This window comes from Dipodomys merriami, unplaced genomic scaffold, assembly GCF_024711535.1.
Source record: "Dipodomys merriami isolate MVZ:Mamm:240054 unplaced genomic scaffold, mDipMer1.0.p SCAF_72, whole genome shotgun sequence".
Taxonomy (NCBI): Eukaryota; Metazoa; Chordata; class Mammalia; order Rodentia; family Heteromyidae; genus Dipodomys; species Dipodomys merriami.
Genome location: NW_027206313.1, coordinates 13,420 through 33,673, shown reverse-complemented (window position 1 = coordinate 33,673; position 20,254 = coordinate 13,420). Strand labels below are relative to the sequence as shown.

Sequence of the window (20,254 nt, the reverse complement as noted above, 5' to 3'; positions counted from 1 at the left end):
CACCTTCAAGAGGCAACTTCCTGAGACTGAGAGGGTGGAGGAGAGAGAGCCACTGATCTTCCGGGGGAGGCAGGCGGGCCGAGCTGCAACTTGTGTACAGTCGAGAGGTCTCCTGAGAGTCATCCATTCCATTGCTATTTATTGCTACCTGGAATTTTCTCAGAGAGCCTTCATGCCGTTTGCTTGCCCAGAGTAAGCCTCCTCCTGCTCTGTACATTTAGAATGGCATTGTTTTCACGACCAGCGCCGGCGCAGCTTTAGGAAAGAATAGTCGGCACAGGACTCCGGTGTCGTAGTGATGTGTGGGGCGTCAGGACCGGAGCATGCAGGCCTCGCTGCCGGCGGCCTGGCGGCGGCCGCCCTTCCAGCCTCCCCACCTGCCTCCTCCCGCTGGGCACGACCAGAGGCGAGAGTTCCGCTCCTCCAACGTGTCCTTTTGCAGTAGAAGAACATGCAGAAGCTTCCTTTCTCTTGGAGACTGGACTTAACCAAACTGAAGATAGAAGCAGGTTGTGGACCTCTGTCTGCTGAAGTGCACAGAAAGCGCAACAAACAGCTTTCTTGAGCCGATTGGGGGGGTTGGAGGGGAGAGAGAGAGATACTCAGAAGCCTGTTGAGGTGATGCACTGGGCGTGAATAAGTCCTAACCCTGTCCATTACCGGGGTTACTCCCTCTCCTCTGTTATAGCCAGGGTTATTCCCTCCCCCACCCCCACCCCCACCCGATTACTCATTCACAAAGACAATCAGCTCATTTCCACGGGATCGTTATACTTATTACTACTAATGATGATGACACTAAAGATGACACCTCCCCTGCATTACTATAATTACAGGCCAGTAGAACATTTTAGGAATATGATTAAATGTTTTCTGCCCACAGAAGCTCCTGTTGGAAGGCGTGGTCCACGTGTAGCAGCACTCAGGGATGGAGACTGGTCTGTGATGGGATCTGGAGGGCTGTGTCCCTGTGAATACATTGATCCACTTCCATGGATTCATCGCCGAGTCAGGCAAGGGAGGCCTCTCTTCCTGCTGGCTGATCACTGTGGTGAGTGGCTGTTGCTTGCTCCACATGCCGGGCTGCGGTGTTCTGTCTCGCTACAGGCCCAAGGTGACAGGACAGCGCTGAGCAAATTCACCAAAACAAAACCTGTGAATCCACGTGCCAAAGGCAGCCCTTCCTACTTTAGATTGATTTCTCGGGTATTTTGTCACAGGGACACCAAGAGGACTAACCAAAACATCGGGGGGAAATAGGCTTGTATCTCAAATCAGAAGCATGATGGAACTCCAGGTAAATGAAAGCCTCGTATGAACCCCACTCTGGTGTAGATGATACTTCCCGTGTCTGGGAGCAGCCCTGTGGTATGAGGCTCAAGGATCTCCAACAAATCGGGATAGAGGAGATCAGCAGCCCAGCGAAAGGATGGGCATCGTATCTGTAAATGAGCAGGAAGGGGGGTGATGTCCTCACCCGGGGGGAAGGGGGAGGTGACCGGGAGTAGCTGGGGCTGCAGGACCCTTGCACGAGCCCTGCGGGCCCTGTCCTCAGCCCTCACAGGCGGGCAGCAGCCGCTGGCCCCAGGCCGCCCTGGGGCGGAGGGCAGGAAGGGAGGCTGGCCTAGGCCACGGCAGTGGGAGCTTTGAAGGCTTGCATCAGAAAGTTGTGGGTGGAAACCTGGGGTTCGCGCGTTGCTTCTTGAGGCTTCTCAGCTTCAGCGGGGGTGGGGCATCTCTCTCTCGAGAAGCAGAGAGAGGCTCCGCTTCGGGTGGTGTTTCCCGTGACTGTGGAAACTCTATAAAGAGAAAGTCGGCTTCCCTTCTCCCCAGCAGTCAGCAGCCCGAGTCCCGTCCCCAGCACTCGGGCCTCCGTGGCCTAGCAAAGAGGGCGCGTTGGTGCTGGGGCTGTCCCTGCCGCCGGAGCCATGCAGCAGCCCTTGAATTACCCACACCCCCAGATCTACTGGGTGGACAGCGCTGCAAGCTCTCCCTGGGGCCCGCCGGGGGCCGTTTTCCCTTCTCCGTCTTCTGTGGCTTCAAGGACTGGCCAGAGGAGACCACTCCCGCAGCCACCGCGGCTACTGCCGCCGCCGCCGCTGCCGCCACCACCGCCACCGCCGCCACCACCGCCACCGCTGCAGAAGGGGAGAGACAGCAACTCCGGCCTATGGCTCCTGATGATGTTTTTCATGATCCTGGTGGCCCTGGTTGGATTGGGGATGGGCTTGTACCAGCTCTTCTATCTCCAGAAGGAGCTGGCAGACCTGCGTGAGGTAAGCGGGCAGCCGGCTGGCGCTGTGGCATCCGACGGCTTCGCTGCAGTGGGAGCTGGGCAGGACTGTTGCAGAGAGGTTTCAGCACCCCCCCTCCCCCCCACACACACACCTGCTGTATTAGGAATGGATTGTTCTGGTCACTCTGTTTTATAGGTGGAGAAATGGTCCTGAGTAGTGAGGTGCTTTCTGCCTTGTCAGGAACCCAGAGCAACATCTCTTCCTCCTGCAGTTGTCAGGTCTCCCTGCTCAGCCATTCCATCTAGAGACAGGAAGGAAAGGCGTGTGGAGGGTTGCTTAGCAGTCAGTTTGCTCGTGACCGTATTGGCTCTCCTTGAAAAGCCGCAAAAGCGGGTGCTGCTCCAGTCACAGTGCTGAGGGTCGGCGAGGAAGAGGTCCAGGGAGGCGAGAATTTGGGACATTTGAATTGCTGGGGCTGGGTGATGCGGCATTTCTGCCTCCTTTGCTTGAGTATCTTCCAATTTGTGACACAACTTTTTCTCTTTTGCTAGTCTGTCAGCCAAAGGCACACAGAATCACCTTTGGAGAAGCAAATAGGTGAGTCCTTTTATGCGTGAGCATTGAGTTCCCAGAGCCAGTCCTCAGCACTGAGCCATGGAACATTTTGAGTGCGTTCCCAGGGTTGGGCCCAGGCTTACTTGGAAACGGTGCGAAGTGTGACCGCTGGCTCAGTTCCTGAAACTGCTTTAACATTTCCGTGAAATTGGTGTCACCGAGCGCTGCACATACATTCAGAGACGCTCCTGTGGCTTGCGTGAGGGTCACACTCCAACCTGGATGTGGGCTACCTGGCACCAGCCCGGCCTTCCTAGGGCATCTGAGTGCCGGAACCCGTGGCGATGGCTGTAAACTCGTAGGGAGTTTCTGAGAAATGCTTCTCTGTTTTGAAACCAATGATTAACCTTTATTTAGAAACATTTTATCTGATAGGACTGTTACTTTTTCTTAAAGCAAGCCATCAGTTGCCCACCTTAGTATCAGACTTCTGCAAGGAGAGTGCGGCTGGGGAGTCCTCGCCGTCCTCCGGCGCTCTGCCCGGCTTCTGTTGCAGAGGCTCAGGCTTTCTTGGGTGATAATGGAGATGCCGGCACAGGTGTGGACAGCTGACTTTACAGAATTTCAGGGTGTTCTTTGGGAAGCCATGGGCAGATATATTTTAGTGTATTCCTCATTGCTTTTAACTCAGATTCACTGAACTGACGGGTTTGGTTTGAGATGGGAGCGTAAAGCATATCTGGTCTAACCATCTCATTTGTCGATGAGGCAAATTTGGGGACAGCCCGAGATCTGGCATCGCAGGGGGGTTAGAAGACAGTCCCCGATCCTTTGTTACCTGTGGGGCTTGCCCACACACAGGCCACCCGCTGCCTCTTGAACGAGAGGACTTCCTGCTTCTCTACAACAGCTGTGCAAAGAGAAATAGATGCAAGATCCCTCTACAGGGGAAATAGGTCGTACGCTTGTAAACCCGCAAGGCATCAAAAGACCATGGACACCGTTGGCTGTCTACCAGTAGAGCGGGTTCTAGGCTCAGAAAGGCCTGCTGCCGTTCCCTGTCCGCTCCTGCCCAGGAGTGTGGGCGCCTAGAAGAGGTACCACGGGGCTCCCTGAGCCTAGTGCTGGCTCCAAGCCACGTGGACGGCATGAGCCCGGGGAGAGTGGAACTATTTGCTAGAAAAGGAAGTCTGTGGAGGAGGGAGGTTGGTGAAGCCAGTGCCTAATTACTCACCCTTCACCCACTCTGAGCATCTGGTGATAAGAGGCGGCGAACAGATGAGTCAGGTCCCCCCCAGCCGCCCTGGACGGACCACAGTCCGATGAGTTACCCCACCCAAGCCAAGCCAGTGGCTTTTCAAATTCACACGTTCACAAACAACAGAAAAAAAAACCATCAGATTTACAACAAGAAGAGACTGCCAGGGACGTCAGAGAAAGTCTCCTCAAACTGTGTCTCAGCCAGTAGGTGTGAAGAGGGCTATTACTTTTCCAAAGACCCGTTTGAAAACACAGATCAAGGGGATGCTATTTCATTTCTTTCACCTTTTTTCCACACTAGTTGATCACTTATTATTTTTTCCAATCCTGGAGCTTGAACTCTGGGCCTGGACACTGTCCTTGAGCTTTTGGTGCTCAAGGCAAGTGCTCTACCACTTGAGCCACAGCTTGCTTGCTTGCTTGCTTCCTTCCTTCCTTCCTTTCTTCCTTCCTTCCTTCCTTTCTTTCTTTCTTTCTTTCTTTCTTTCTTTCTCTCTCTCTCTCTCTCTCTCTCTCCCTTCCTTCCTTTCTTCCCTTCTTTCTTTCCTTCCTTCCTCCCTCCCTCCCTCTTTCTTTTTCTTTTCCTTCCTTCCTTCCTTCCCCTCTCTCTCTCACTCGCCCTTCCTTCCTTCCTTCCTTCCTTCCTTCCTTCCTTCCTTCCTTCCATTCTTTCTTTCTTTTTTCTTCCTTCCTTCCTTCCTTCCTTTCTTTCTTTCTTTCTTTCTTTCTTTCTTTCTTTCTTTCTTTCTTTCTTTCTTTCTTCTTTCTTTCTTTCTTTCTGCAGTTTAGTGGAGATAAGACTCTTAAGGACTTTCCTGCCCTGGCTGGCTTCGAGCTGCGATCCTCAGATCTCAGCCTCCTGAGGGGCTGGGATGACAGGGGGGAGCCTCCGGCCACCCTCTCACGTCACTTACTAATTTTTTAAAAGAATGTTAGAGGTTATCTTTAAGTAGTTGTACAAAGGGGGTTTTAATTCAACATGTCAATTTGTGAGTGCACTTCTTAGAAGGAAGGCTGTTGGGCTGGGTGGCTGGAGTGCAGGTAATGTGTTTGCAGATGTAACAGTGCAGTTCCCTCCCCAACAGCTAATATAGCCACTAAAAAGAAAAAAGAAAGAAAAAGAAAAAGCATGTACTAAAGGCTTGAAACTGTTGGTTTATTTTATAACCCTATCACCATAAATTTACCTTGTAAAAGAAGGAGAGACATGGCCAAGGATTGAATATAAGTATTTCCATCGGTCCTTCATAATAATTCAGAAGAACCCCCATGGTCTGAGAACAGGAGCTCATTAAATACATGAGGGTGTGTTCAGACAAACACAGCTTTCGCCAACTGGAACCCACACAGCAGATGGACACGGAACGCCACGAGGGCTGTGCCTTTTACCGAAGGCTCTGCTTGGCCCAGAATTGACTGTGTGTTCTGATCCTATGTTCTTAGACAAGAACTATCACAGTTTATACAGTGAATTTATCTTGGAAAATGCTGTGATGGGTGATTGACTTTCTTCATTTCTTTTTTTCCACAGTTAGTTAACTGAATGTTTCTTAGGTGTTCTTAGAATGCTTTCCATCGGTCAGGCTGGGTGTTGAGAGTGACAGGAAGAGGAGGAGACCTCTGACCCCTTCTCGTGAACCTTTCAGGAGAGTGGGGAAACGAAAGTGAAGCAAGCCAATAGAATTTCAAATTATCCTAGCAGGGGGGCGGCAAAGCAGAATAGTCCAGAAATTCTCCTCCCAGGGATGGGAGTCCCCCCAAATGAAAGCTTTGTGTGTGCTGTGAAATGGAGAGAGAACCTTCCACACTGGGGTAATGTTGGGTCAGGAAACCAAAGTCTAGAGTACATTTCTGCTGTATATGCGGCCGATATTGATAAGGGTGTCTTTTATCCGAATCATGTTACCGTGGGCTCGGCGTGGGCTGTGAAGGTACCCTCGGGGCTGAGATCCATCTCCTGCTTGTGTGTGGCTGATGGGCAGCTGTGGTTTGCAGTACGGGAATCTGAAGGAGACTCAGCCTGCCATCCTTGTCCAGAAGAAAGCTGAGCTTGCCAGGGACCGTGCCTGGGAACAGATGCCAGTTCCGTGGCTCGAGTCCAGCATGGCTCTGCTTGGGGTGATGTTGGCGGGAGACCAGACAGCTTGCAGACCTGCTGTGAGTTGATAAGTCCAACCGCAGCCCTGAGAGCGACAGGCACCTTCCTAGGATCAGTCTAGAAAGTCTTCGTTAAATTCATGGCTAAGTCGTAAGTTTTCTACCTGGGATGAAATATTGGAAGTCAGAGAAATAGTGTCTGTTTTGAAGGAAGAAAAGCCCTGTGGACATTCACTCTTTCTGTTTCATTTGATAAGCACCTTTACTAAAGGCATGCTCTGTGCACAACCTAGGGCCAAATACTCTAGAAAATTCTACACATGGTAAGGAACATACATGTCATTTAGGAGAGCAGGAGTCTGACCGTTTTTTACAAAAATGACACACAAAAAGGGAGTTAGGAGTGACATAATGGGCGATCGCAGAGGAGCGTTAGGTTTATAAGAAAGATAATATTAGGCTAAAAAAATGAAGGAATTTTGGATGGTCCTTACTGATTGAAGTTTGACACAGAGATCTCTCTGTGAGAGACTTCTTCCCAGGCAAAAGCCAGAGCATGAGCCAAGGCCAGGAGGCACGGGGGAAGGGGTGTGTCCAGGGCCTAGGATTCCTGGAGTGTACGAGTGTACAGTGCGAGTGTGGGAGAGAAAATAAGCCGGGTCACGTGGTGGGGTCAGTTGGCACGCTCAGTGAGGCGCCGGCCAGAGTCTCTGGTCTCAGTGAGATGAGTAGAGCGTCTGGGGAAGACGCGTGTGGCTCTGAGCCGAGTTCACAGTCACTGGCCGTCCAGAGCAGAGCCCTGGATCTAAGGCTGGGAGGTGGGTGCCCGCCATCTCTGCCACTGGCCACCCACCTCCCAAGATCAGCTTGGAACCCGAAGGTGCCAGCAATTCCTGCCCCAAAGGGCCACAGCGGGTTCCACCCAGCGTCGCGGATGTGACAGCTCTGCAGGCGTCCGTGCTTGCGTTCATCGCGTTATCTTGTGACAGTATAATGTGTGCAACGATCAGCCTCACTTGGGCTTATTTTTTTAAACGCTCTCTGCTCCTGAAGTTCAGCTGCCTCCGAGTACTAGAGTTGGCGTGTAGATTCACATGTGCGCATGCTTTCAAAATAAACTTTCAAGGACACGAGCACCTCATTTTTCCCTGTGTTCTTTCTCCCGGTGATACAGGCCACCCCAGCCCACCTTCCGAGAAGAAGGAACCAAGGAAAGCTGCCCATCTAACAGGTCTGTGTCTAGAAGGTACGGGGGGAGTTGGGAAAACCTCGGGCAAAAGGCGAAGGGCCGCTTGGCTTCTTCCCATCACGGCTGGGGAGGTCGCTGCTCTCTGAGGGGACAGCCCTCAGAACCCGAGACCACCGAGACCTGCTAGTCAGGTGGACGTCGGCCCCTCGTGTGGGCAAGTGCGCAAGCGGAGCCGCAGAGCTGTGTCTCCCTCTCCACGCTGAGCTCCCCCTGTCTGCCATTACAAAGGTGCTCAGGCCCAAGAGGAGTGGGGAGAGGGTGAATGGTAAGCTGAGGAGGAGACATGCAGTTCCCGCTCTTGTCTTTCAACCTGTGAGGATGAAGAGAAACGGTGTGGTGGGACTCGAGTATGGCTCTCCTACTGTCTACCACCAAAACCTGAAAAGTAGATAAATATTACAAAAATTGGTATATCACGACTTCTGCTCCTGTAATAATTACCTGGGCAGAGACGAGAGAAAAATCCAGTCAAGCCTGGTCTGTGGTGATGCCTGTATTCACGGCTGCTCCGGAGATGAAGCAGGAAGTTCATCATGGTCCACGACTCTCCCAGGCAGAATCATGAGACCCTAACTGAAAGATAAACTAAGAGCAGAAGGACTTGCTGACATACCTGCCCTGAGTTCAAGCTCTAATCCTTCCAAAGAGGAGGAAAGGGGAGGGGATGGAAGGAGGGAAAATGGAAGGAAAGAAGGAAGGAAGGAAGGGAGAGAGGGAGGGAAGGAGGCAGGCAGAAAGAAAGAAAGAAAGAGGAAGGAGGGAAGGAAGGGAAAATCCAGTTTAGTCAGTCAACACTAATTGGGCATCTGCTGTTTGTGAGGTTTTGTATAAAGCATGGTCCCTGCCTCTCAGAACCTTGAAATCTAGTAGATCAAGAGAGGTCCATGGCAACAGTGTCCCTAACGGGGATAATTCTTTAAGTTCTGCATATCAAGCCACGGGGGAAAGGGATGTGGATTTTCTTTTAAGTTGAGGAGCCAAAGACTCACTTCAGTGAGAGGCTGAAGCCAGTGGCCTGTGATATCCCTTCCAACCTTTACGTCCTTGGATTTCCCTTTCCCTTTATAAAGGGATCTCAAAGCCTAGCAATCTGGGCACTGGTCCTGAAGATCATCAAATCTTTGTTCCAGAGAGCTGAAATGATCCTATTAATTTTCATTGTGAGTTACTTGTTTCCCTAGTGAAGATGATAAAGCTGATGCCGGCAATTTGACAAAGATATTGAACTCAATGACAGATACAGTTCCAAGCCCTCAAACAGTACTTTGCCGTCTATGTTGCTCTGGATCAAAAGGACGCTTAGCCGGCTAGGTACTGATGCACTCCTGGTGAGCATTCTCTCTTGATTTGTTTCAGGCAATCCCAACTCCAAATCCACCCCCCTGGAATGGGAAGATACCTATGGCGTTTCCTTGGTTTCTGGAATGAAGTACATGAAGGGCAGCCTTGTAATCAATGATACCGGGCTATACTTTGTCTATTCCAAAGTATACTTCCGGGGCCAATCCTGTACTAATCAGCCACTGAGCCACAAGGTCTACACAAGGAACTCTAACTACCTCCAGGATCTGGTACTGATGGAGGGGAAGATGATGAACTACTGCACCAGTGGCCAGATGTGGGCGCGCAGCAGCTACCTGGGGGCCGTGTTCAGCCTCACCGCCGCAGACCACCTATACGTCAATGTGTCGGAACTCTCCCTGGTCAACTTTGAGGAATCTAAGACATACTTTGGCTTATATAAGCTCTAAGGAAAGCCCTTTAGGATGGTCTCCATTGTGACTCCTTGTTACAGGTACTGGGAATAGTGTCGTGAGGGTCTTCTTGAACCTGATTGAGGTCAGGTGAGAAGAATACGAACCACAAAGACCTTGAGACCACAAGACCCAGCAGGTCTGGGGCGCACCATGCCGCCCGAGGTTGATGGGCCAAACGAGGAGGAATACTCCCGGGAGTGGGAGGCCTCCGGCAGTGTAGACACAGCACGAACGCCCCAGGGCACTGGCACACGCCGCAGGAGTAGACACAGCACGAACGCCCCAGGGCACTGGCACACGCCGCAGGGGTCGTAACCCGCCGGCCAGGGTGGGTGTCCCCGCTACCTCGGGGGGCTGGCCTTCAGAGGCTTGGGTGACGCGCGGAAGTCTAAGCAGGGGAAAGGAAGGCGCGTCTTCAGTGATAAGCTAAAGAGGTGGCTGTCCTTTGGCAGCGTCTTTGCTTCTACGTAGACCATCCCGGGCTGCTAATGATAGAGCGCGAGCAGCGGGAAGGACCTTTGGGGGAATTCAAGCCCATTTTCCACCTATAGTGTGTACTGCCAGAGCAACTTTTGAGTGTGAGAGAGAAGCAAAGAGGGAGACAGAGATCCTGGTAACAGAAGTGGAGAGAATGCGGATTATTTTTGTGACGCACACAGTAGGTAGGGTAGATTTTGAATTCTTCTTTATCATCAGCTCTGCTAGTCCTCAGACCTCTTTGACTGGTCAGTGACCATAGCTTTAGAGATATTTATATCAATTTTGTGCATTTTAAGGAAGAGAAGACATGTAATAAAAGCTGTAATTTTCAGAATATAAAAATATTCTGAGTGTAATCTTTAGATTTGATTTGTTTTGCTCATTATTTCTTTTGTCCCGGTTTTTCATTCATAATGACTTCAGACCACTTTAACATGAGTTGAGGTCTATGTAGTCAGTTATTCTGTCTATCCTGGGCTCTTCTTTCTGTTTTCCTATTCTTACTCCTCTGTCATGTGGCCGCCAACCCAATTTCCCCTGTCTTTGACAGCAGCTGTCTCCTCCCCGGGGCCGATGCACAGATTTGGGACTGAAGCACCTGAATCAGAATCTCTTTTCTTCTACTTACTAACTTTGCAGTTTCTAGGCAGATACTTGCACTTTCTTGGGCAAAAAGAACTGACATGACCAGGAGCTGGTTGTTCACACTTGTATTCCCAGCTAGTCAGGAGGCTGAGAGCTGAGGATTGGACTTTGAAGCCAGTCCAGACAAGAAAGCCTGTGAGACATTTATCTCCAATAAACTACTAAAAGAGCTAGAAATGGAACTGTGGCTCAAAATGGTTGAGTGTTAGCCTTGAGCAGAAGCAGCTCAATGACAGCACCCAGGCCCGGACTTCAAGCCCCAGGACTGGCACAAAAAATAAAAATGAAAAAGAGAACGGACACATGCCTAGCATCATATTAGCCAGCACTTCACTCTGCAGAGCACGCTGCGGTACGTGGAACCCCTCCAGCACCCAGCCCCAGACAGCCTCCTTACCCTGTCACTCACCATGACCTCTTCTTGTTCTCTTCAACTACTTGCGTTCACGGCCAGCTCCCGGGAGTTCGATATCACCCGAGACTGCAGCACGACATTTGACATTTGAGACTGGCATTTCCACACCCAGGTGTGGCTGGAGGAAAATTACAGAAAGATCTATTTTTGTCTAGCATGTATGGAATTCAGCGAGTCAATGATTGATGGATTGGTGGGCTATTTCTATCTTTTCATTGATGTGGATGGGTAAGATACATACAAATTTAACACACAAGAATGGAAATAAGTCCTCTCCCCACCTGTCCCGTGCTTCCCAGTCTAGTTTCAAGGAACCACTGCCTTCTTAGCCTTCAGAGATGTTCTTACACACACGTATGCCATTATCTGACATCTGGATTTCTCCACTGTCATTACTCAGATATGCTCCCATTTCCCATTTTTCCTTGCAAACTAGAGGGCTTCTCGATGACACTTATTTGGCATGCTGAGCATACATAAATGATGGAATGAGTTCATTTTTTGTCTGATCATGCTAGCAATTTTTAAATTTTTTATTGTTATAAAGCTGATGATGTGCAAAGGGGTTACTTCGTCCTTTTTTTTTTTTTTTTTTTTTTGGTCAGTCGTGGGCCTTGAACTCTGGGCCTGGGCGCTGTCCCTATGCTCTTCAGCTCAAGGCAAGTGCTCTACTGCTTGAGCCACAGCACCACTTCCGGTTTTCTAGTGTTTTAATGGAGATAAGAGTCTCACAGACTTTCCTGCCCGGGCTGGCTTTGAACTGTGATCCTCAGATCTCAGCCTCCTGAGTAGCTAAGATGACAGGTGTGAGCCACCGGCGTCCAGCTCAAAAGGGGTTACTGTTGTCCTTATTCTGAGCCAGGTATCTCTGCCCTAAGGGCTGTCCTGTGTGTGATCTTGTAGTTCAAAGTATTTCTGCCCTCTAGACACCAGTAGTATCTCCCCCTCTCCCCAGACACTCGTGACAAACAAACATTAGCTTCAGGCACAGTCAGATCTCCCTGGGGGCGGGGAGTAAGACAAAGCTACGGCTTCCACTAATAATCACAGATCCCAAATGGCACCCAACACTGCCCAGCCTCTTACCTCAGCTCCTGAGTTAGCATGCTTTTTCCCTCAGCCACGTGTATCATAGTTTTCCCTTTTGAAAACAAGTCACATTCTTCCTTCTACCACGTAACCTTCCTTCCACAGAAAAAGACAGTACCGGCTCTTCCTTCAGTGCGGCTCAGTGGAGGAAGAGCAGTCCCGTCCGTCCTAGAGACCCACGTTCCATCTAAGCAACGTTTTCCTTCTGAACATCTTCCCTCCCCTGTTCTATCGGCAAACTATTCTCATCTATAAACTTATTTCCAACAAGGACCCCTTTCAAGAAAAAAACCGAACCCAACCCACGCCACACCAACCCTTCCCCCACACAAGACTTTCCTTCCCTTCGCCTTCTTCAGTTCCAGCTGCAGTGCACTTCCCGGACAGAGGCAAAGCCTGAGCCTCTCCCCACAAGGCTCCATTTTATTTTTACTAGGACTCTCCTCCCTGTAGTCAGCATGCGGAGTTCACGTGGCATCTCTTCATACTAACCTACCAAAAGCTTCCTCTTTTCTCATAATTGTATTTCTATTTCTTTCAGTCCAACTCTGAGCTGCACTCGGATTTTCTGAAGACGGAGTGATAGCTTATTTGTGCTTTAATAGTTCCAGAGAAGAGAGATTCACGATTCCTCTAAAACTCATGAGTTATTTTTCCTTTAGAGCAAAAGGAATATCAAAAACCCAAAATGTGAAAATGGGCTCTTCCATTGTTCCTTTGTGGAAAGCAGAACACAGACCCACATAAAAGATTGCTTCTAGTTCAGTCACTTGAGGTTTACCTTCTTTCCTTTCAGATGCCTAAAAGCACACCACACTCGTGTATATTTTTAAGCCCCTGGGGTGGTAACTCTGTATTCACTGAAGTTGGTTTGACCTACCACAGCTTAACCGGAAAGACGCTGCTGCGGCTACCATTGGGAAACAGAGAGCAAACCGTGCACGAAACCTAGCCCCTAAAGCCAGGGTCTAAGTTCTCCTTCGTGGACTGAGCTCCAGGCATCCCCCAGGTCTTGTCTAAGGACGTGGGGCATCGGTTAAGTGACGGTTTTCAGGAGGTTTGGGGACGATCTGCTATTAGCATAGATGGAGTTCCAGTTCCTCCTTCTTTGGCACACTACGCTGGGTCATCCAGAGGCAGTCTAGAGAAAAGCAGGCCAGGACTTCGGTCCTCCGGGTCTCAGAAGTGAACCTTACCTAGAAACGATACAGCCCCTGCTCATGCCAGGGAGACTTTGGGGTCCGCTTGTAAGCCAATGGCCTGGGCGCACTAGGGAGCTGGGTGGGTGTTTTTCTCCATCAAGGTGGGAAGGACCCTCCGTGCCGGGCAGCCTGCTCGGCTCCTGGGAGACGGTTCTGCAGCACAGGAGCCGAGCAGAGCCGCGCACCGCCACGGGGCGCCTCCTCCAGGCTGCCTTCCGTTCTCGGGTTCTCCGGCCAGCCTCCACCTGCCTTCCCCTGCGAAGTCACTCCTCCCCCTGAGGGTTTTTTGGGAGGGGGTTCGAGGGCGCGCGCTCTTGGCATGAGTGCCAGCAGGCTTGCTGACACTCACGCGCCTCAAGCCTCCAGCGAGGAGCCACGCGGCAGAGGGAGTCCAGGCGCCCTTCCTGACACACACACCAACTTAAACGCCGGTTATTCTTATTTGTAGCAAACCATCACTGAACCCAAGTGCCGAGGAAGTCCCCCTCCTCCAGCCCAGCGGGCCTGACGGATGGAACTTCTGTGCTCTCAGGAGTCAGCTTTCTGTGGGTGAACCACTTCAAACACAGGGCGCGTTCAGGGAGGAGACACCCCTGATGCTCTCGGCTCTTAAAGGTGACCACACATGTAAGAAGACGTCAGAGGCAAGGCAGGGGGATAGCGCGCGAGAAAGGCATCGCTTGGTATTGCGCGTGGTCTTCTGGACCACGATAGTTTAGGTTCCTTTGTTCTAGAGCTCATGTTCTATCTGTTCTATCCTAACACCGGTGCTGAGCCACTTCTAGTCTGTGCAAAGGAACCTGGTGCCTATTTTCTGGAAGGGAGAATTCCAGAAGTTGCTTCTGAGTAGAAAGAAGATAGATGAAAGGTTCTGACCTTAAAGAAATGAATTGGGAGGGTGGGCAAGGTGGCTCACGGCTGTCATCCTCGCTGCTCAGGAGGCGGAGATCTTAGGATTGAGGTTCAAAGCCAGCCCGGGCAGGAGAGTCAATGAGACCAATGAACCACCAGAAAACCAGACGTGGAGTTGTGGCTCAGAGTGGAAGAGAGCTTGCCTTGAGGACAAAACTCAGAGACAGAGCCCTGGCCCTGAGCTCAAGCCCCATGACTGACAAAAAAAATTCTAAATACAAAAAAGAATAAAGTCTATATTGAAGAGGCTGGAGGCTGGAGATGTTGGTAGCAGTGTGTTTACCCCTTCCCCTCAGCTTCATTGACTCAACTGTGGGAAAGAGACGCAAGGTGTCAAACAGCCCTCTGAAGTGTGAGCTGCTGGAAGGTCTACCACAACCTCAGCATCCTTCCACGGTGTTTGGGCGAATTGTGCTCTGGTTTCTAAGAAACGGAGCCAGCCTCGCCGGGGGTCTGGGAGGGAAGGAGAAGAAAGGAAGCCGGCAGAAGCTGCAGACGGTTCCGACCTCCTTCGGTGCTGGTTTTGGGGTCCGCGATGTTGGTGACTTCCTCCCTGGCTTTCCAAAAGAACAGACTCGTGGTTCTGTTGTGGGGTGCGGCGCTGTGCGGTGGGCCCCGTGTTTAGTAGTGTGTGCTTTTTCTGCCCTGCTGCAAGCTTGCATGGTGGCTCACTAGGTGGGCAAAAACTCCTGAGCGTTTGGCAATGAGGAGCAGTCCACATTTCCTGTTCCCAGCCCGGTTATCAGGCATGTATTAGCAATAGGAGTCAACTGATTGATTCATTTTGTTGGGTACACATTATGCAAACTGTCCCACATTTATGTCTACTAATTTTCTCATCCCCTAAGCGACCTGTTATAGACTCTTAACTTCATACGTGAAAAAGATGATGGGGATTTAGAGGGGTTAAAGGAACACTCTCAGGGCCCCAGTGTAGCAGAGCGAATTTAGACCAGGCTTATCTGATCTGAGGAATGTTAGCTGACTATCACCCGTGATGCAGACCATAATAACACTAGCATTCAATAAACATTTATTAATCACGTACCAGGAGCCACACATTGTTTAAATGGTGTACAAACCAGGTCATGTACATTAGTCCTTTTGAATGTAATCCTAGTTGAGGATGGGGAGATGGGTGGGACGAAGAAACAATCAGGAAATTATGAGATAGTGATGAATATGCTTTTTAGAGAGTTGAAAAAAGGTTAAAGGGAGAGGTTAGAGGGAGGCCTCTCTGAGAACTTCTCGTTTGAATTAACAGCATACTCTGATTTTTCCTCAGATCATATCCATCTTTTGCCTTTTAAACTACTAGGAAGGCATGGGCTTGAATACAGAAACTAATAAAATATTCTCTAAATAAAAATACAATAAAATAAAGTAATAGGAACGGAGGAGTTAGCTTGGTGGTAGATCACTTGTAAACATGAGCAGTCAAGCAGCCCTGGGTTCATCCCCAGTCCAATTAATCAACCAACAGGCAATGATGATTAACTAAACAGTGGTGATTAAGTAAATTAAAAATGGTGATGTAATTCTTAGGCAAAAGAACATTCTAGACAGAAGAAACAGCTGCTTTGGGCTACTGTGTTACCATAGAGGACTCTGGGCAGTACTCTGAGTCTTCGGAAGGCCTGAATGATACCAGCTTCTCCCCAGTCATTTCCAGACTCTCCTCCAGAGAGAGCATCTCTTCCCTTTTGGTTGAAAACCAAGAGATAGTGATTCCAAAGCAGGGCAGGATTAGAACAAAGAGGTATGCGGCTGGTCTGGGGATGAGAGACAATGGTGGGAAAGCAAGCTGCGTCCCACTGCTGGGACTCGGGAAGCTGGGGTGCGTTTAGGTCTTATCGCTACTATTCAGGGAAGCCGCTGGAATGCATCATAGAAGGGAAACTGAAGGGAAGTGGAAAAATTTGATACACATTTTGGTAGAAGAATTTTCAGGGTTGCTGATTGGATTTTGGTTACATGAGAAAGAGATGAATCAAGAATTACGCCCACTATCTCTCTGTTTCCTTTACCGCACATACCATAATTATTTCCTAGACTTCTTTTTTAAAAAAATTGTCTGTTTTTCCAGTGAGATCCATCTCTACTTTTAGTGCTCACATTAAATATATTGAACGGATAATTGTACAGAACACAATGGGTATCTCTTGCTTTGTACATGGAAAAACACCTCATTCTCTTTGAGAGTCAAGTTTTAATAAGGATGTATTTTAGCATCATCAAATAAAGTATGGAAGGATGAGAAAAAGGAGGAACACTTTCTGCCTCCCATTCAGTAAATGCGAGTGAGAGCTCTGAGCCTATTCTTTTCAATGGCTCTGGGGCCAGATAGTCATTTCTCTTCTAAAAGATATTATTGTCATTCTTACATTTTTGCCCTCAGAATGCTTCAGTGATTATGTTTATATACATGTCTGATCTGTATTTCTGCCAGTATTTCTCTAGGATCAAAAAGTATAATTGGGGGCTAGGAAGGTGGCTCAGTGGTAGAGTGCTTGCCTCACATGCATGAGGCCCTGGGTTCGATTCTTCAGCACCACATAAGCAGAAAAAGCCGGAAGTGGCGCTGTGGCTCAAGTGGTAAAGTGCTAGCCTTGAGCTGAAGAGCTGAGGGACAGTGCCCAGGCCCAGAGTTCAGGCCCCACAACTGACCCCCCCCCAAAATATATATATATATAATTGGAAGACAAGCCATGAGCAGTTCATTATGGCTGTTCTTGTGTTTTGTCTAATGGCTTCCTGAAAACCTGGGGACCAGTTTACCCCCCACACCATATGAGAGTATTTTTTTCTAAACTGTAAACACTATTCAGTACTATCAGTTATAAAGTTTTTCTTATAACCCCAGCAGGCAAGAATAATCTCTTTCTTCCTCTCTTATTGCACTTTAAAATAGTGGAGAAGTTTAAATGTTCATTTAATATTAATTTTATTTTTTTCCACTGGCCATTCTTCTGTGAATGTCTGAGAGAATATGTTCTTTCTAAAAATGAAGCTGTTTTCCTTTTTCGTGGTTTATGGGAGCTCTTTATATGGTATTAATGTAATTCTTTGTTAGTTACATGCATGGGGCAAATGTTTCCTTCTAGTGTGTCAACTTTTTCCATTCAGACAAGCTGAATTTTTTTTCTTTAAAAAAAAAATTTTTTTTTTGTTGGTCATGAGGCCTGAACTCTGGGCCTGGGCGCTGTCCCTCAGCTCTTCAGCTCAAGGCGAGCACTCTACCACCTGAGCCACAGCGCCACTTCCAAGCTGAATTTTTTTAAACAGATCTATTCTTTCCTTAGACTCTCTTCTCATTCTGAGATTCGTTCCATTCTCTATGTATAGTTTCTTCTGTGCTTTCTGTTTGAATATAATTTTTCCTGTTTTAACTCCACAATGTCTTTAGAAATCTATAACAATGAGAGATAAGTTGTAACCTTAAATATTTTCAAAACATATAACAAAACAACACTGTCGTTTTATTTGTCATTGATTTGACATGATAGCACTTTAAGTTAGGCTTCCCTTAATGCTTGGATCTGATTCTTCTCTTCTGCTCTTTTATGATTGGACTGACTCTTCCTTCAGTTATTTAAGCAGCTGTAGGAAGGAGCTACCATTCACAAATCCGTTGAAGCGTACAGTACCTTCTCCCCATTTCCTACCCCTTCCCTTCAGTTTTCTTACTTGAGTAGGGTGTGCATTGGATATTATGATTCTTCCCACTCCTTCCTGCTTCTTTCAAATACCGTCTTTGTTTAACCACCCTATACTTTCCAAGTGTCCGCTCACTGGTATCCATGTGATTGGACTGTGAGTTTTTCAAAGGAATTAGACCATTTGAATTCTCCCCTGCAGACACCATACTTTGGTTAATACCCTTGTGTGCACTTCCATACAAACCCGTGTACCTTTTTATTTGCATATTTATAAGTCATTGCTAGCTCTACATATAAGAAAAACGCCCCCTTTGCCTGGCTCTGACCGACTTCCCTTTAACGTAGCTGTTTCCAGGCCCACCCATTTCTTTGCAAATGATGTAATACCATTCTTCCTAAGAGATGGGAAAAATCACGCTGTTTGTCCATACTTTTTTTCTTCATTTTTGTTTATTTAGCCCAGGCTAGCCCCCAACACATGATCTTCCTACCTCATTTCTAACCGATGAGATTACAGAGATGTGTCACCACGCCCAGCTCCACAGCTGTAGAGGCCTCTTCTTTCCTTCTCTTCCTTCTTTCCCTCCCTCCTCTCCTTCTTCCCTCCTCTTCTTTCCTTCCTTCCCTCCCACCATTCCCTCCCTCCCTCCCTCCCTCCCTTCCTTCCTCCTTCCTCCTTTCCTTTCTTAGTAACAAAACAGTCATCGTCCTTTTAAATGCTATAGCTCTCGTTGGCTGCCGGATCCAGCGATCTGGATGGGGCCTAGAGCCCCTGCTCCAAGTCCAGATGGAGACAGACGCGGCTGAAGTTAAAGAAGCCTCACCCAGGGGCTTGCGCTTTTCCCCTCAGCCCTTCAGAGATACTTCCTGCTCTCAAAAGAACAGCTTCTGCCGAGAAGACAGACGGAGCGCGGCGTCGCTGCCTAGGCTGAGATCATTACTTAGACCAAGCCTTGCGCAGAAGAGAGGCAAGTCATGGTGGACAGCCAGTTACGGAGGACGGCGAAAGATTTAATGTTGGTTCTGTTGAGTCTGTTAACTCGTGAGGTCGGCGGTGTGAGAATTCATGCGACGCGTCTGGTTTTGAGGGTGCTGAGGTCGAGGTCCTGGGGGCCGAGGGGGCTTTCATGTAGAGGTATTCAACTGGCAGGACTGCACACAGGACAGACGGCGGGACTGCACACGGGACAGATGGCGGAACTGCACACGGGACAGATGGCGGGACCAGTAGCCACACCTTTAGGAGACGGATGTTCAAAGCATTGAGAGGCAGAGAGTCCGCGATCCTGGGGCAGGAGCAGGCGGCTGAGGCCGGAGCGTGGCTTTTCCTCGGTCTGGCGAGGGAAGGAGGAAGTGAAACTGAGGACAGGGAGATACACACGGGGTGAGGGCTGGAGACATGGCGACGGCCGCGTGGCCGGGTGACTAGAAGTTTGCAGACGTGTGGTTCCCAGCGAGCGTCTGTGGCTTCACCAGCGCTCGGGGCCTGAGCACCGAGCAAAGGTCGCCGCATCTGGTGCTGGGGACGTTTGGCCGAGGGCGGCGTGGCGGGAGCTACGCGCTGGCCGCCCCGTGAGGCTGCGTGGCGGAGCGGCCAGGGCAGCGTGGTCAGCCTTCGGAGAGCCAGGGCCGGGACGGGAGGAAGAAAAGAACTCGGAAACCCACCAGCGGCCGGCGAGAGCCGAGGCCAGGCGGGCTCCTCTGCGTGGTGACCATCCGCTGTCTAAACTTAACGTGGAATGTGTCTCACTTCTCGGTTTAGATGAAGAGGCTCACTTCCAGATCTGATTTCCTGTTTGCCATCTGGTTTTGGTGGGGTTGTGTTTGGGGTACAGAATTCCACCCAGATTATCGAAGGTCTCACCGCCCAGGCCAGGGAGAGGCGTGGCTGCGCCTGCTGCAGGGCAGACTCGAGAACCAGGGGAGGACTTCCCTCCTCCACGACCAGGCCAGGGCCGGTCGGGACTGAGCACGGGTGACACCAGCTCCCCTGGACCTTTGAGGACACTCCCTACGGCCCTTTCCAGCGAGGATCCTTCCCCCAGCACACAGTCACCCCCTGGGTTTGCTCTGACGGGCTGGGCTTACTTTAATCGATTGCCAACTTGAGCTTACCTGTGTTCAGAGAACGGGACCTGAAGGGCATCTGGGATGGGGCGGGCAGGAGGCGGCGGTGGGGAGAGGGGAGTAGTTCTGAGGGAAGAGAAGGGGGGAACTTGGGGGGATTTTGTCCGGGGTGGAGGGCGTTGAGTTTGTCAGAGCACAGGCTTAGCCATCAGGAGGAGGGAAGGAGGGAGGGAGGGAGGGAGGGAGGGGGGAGGCGGGCATGGAGGACGCACAGAGGGCAGTGTGGGAGGGGGCTGCGTCGGGGATGGCCTGGCCGCCCCTCGGGCGTCTGTCTGACCGCTGACCCCGGTGTGGCCCGCCCGCCCTGGCTTTCGTGTCCCCTCCGTTAGATGAGAAACACCACAGAGGCTACGGCGACGGCCCCCCGCCCCAAAAAACCCAACAGAACAAAAAGAGTCAAGCGAAATGGGCCCCCAATTCCCCACCAGGGAGTTATCCCTGGTCAAGGCCCCCGGCTGCGGGTGTGAGAGGGCTGAGAGCCCTCCCCAGCCAGCGGAGCAATGACGCGCACGCAAAGTGACATCAGTGAAAACAGACGGCACAGTTACCAAGCTGGAAGCCAGACACGGC

At 50.1% G+C, this 20,254-nt stretch overlaps 1 protein-coding gene across 1 annotated transcript; it reads left to right on the top strand.

Moving 5' to 3' along the window:
• Nucleotides 1-1,277: 1,277 nt before the first annotated feature.
• LOC138818231 (tumor necrosis factor ligand superfamily member 6-like) lies at nt 1,278-9,939 on the top strand. The gene is made up of 5 exons (XM_070009252.1): nt 1,278-1,297; nt 1,834-2,276; nt 2,789-2,834; nt 7,324-7,380; nt 8,755-9,939. The coding sequence occupies exons 2-5, from the start codon at nt 1,929-1,931 to the stop codon at nt 9,147-9,149; spliced, it is 846 nt and encodes a 281-aa protein (XP_069865353.1). The 5' UTR covers nt 1,278-1,297; nt 1,834-1,928; the 3' UTR covers nt 9,150-9,939.
• Nucleotides 9,940-20,254: the final 10,315 nt, after the last annotated feature.

Excerpts from the sequence above, each read along its gene's own strand:
- LOC138818231 (XM_070009252.1), top strand. The coding sequence starts at position 1,929 with ATGCAGCAGCCCTTGAATTACCCACACCCCCAGATCTACTGGGTGGAC. Across the intron at positions 2,277-2,788 it reads AGCTGGCAGACCTGCGTGAG|TCTGTCAGCCAAAGGCACAC; the intron begins GTAAGCGGGCAG and ends CTCTTTTGCTAG. Across the intron at positions 2,835-7,323 it reads ACCTTTGGAGAAGCAAATAG|GCCACCCCAGCCCACCTTCC; the intron begins GTGAGTCCTTTT and ends CCGGTGATACAG.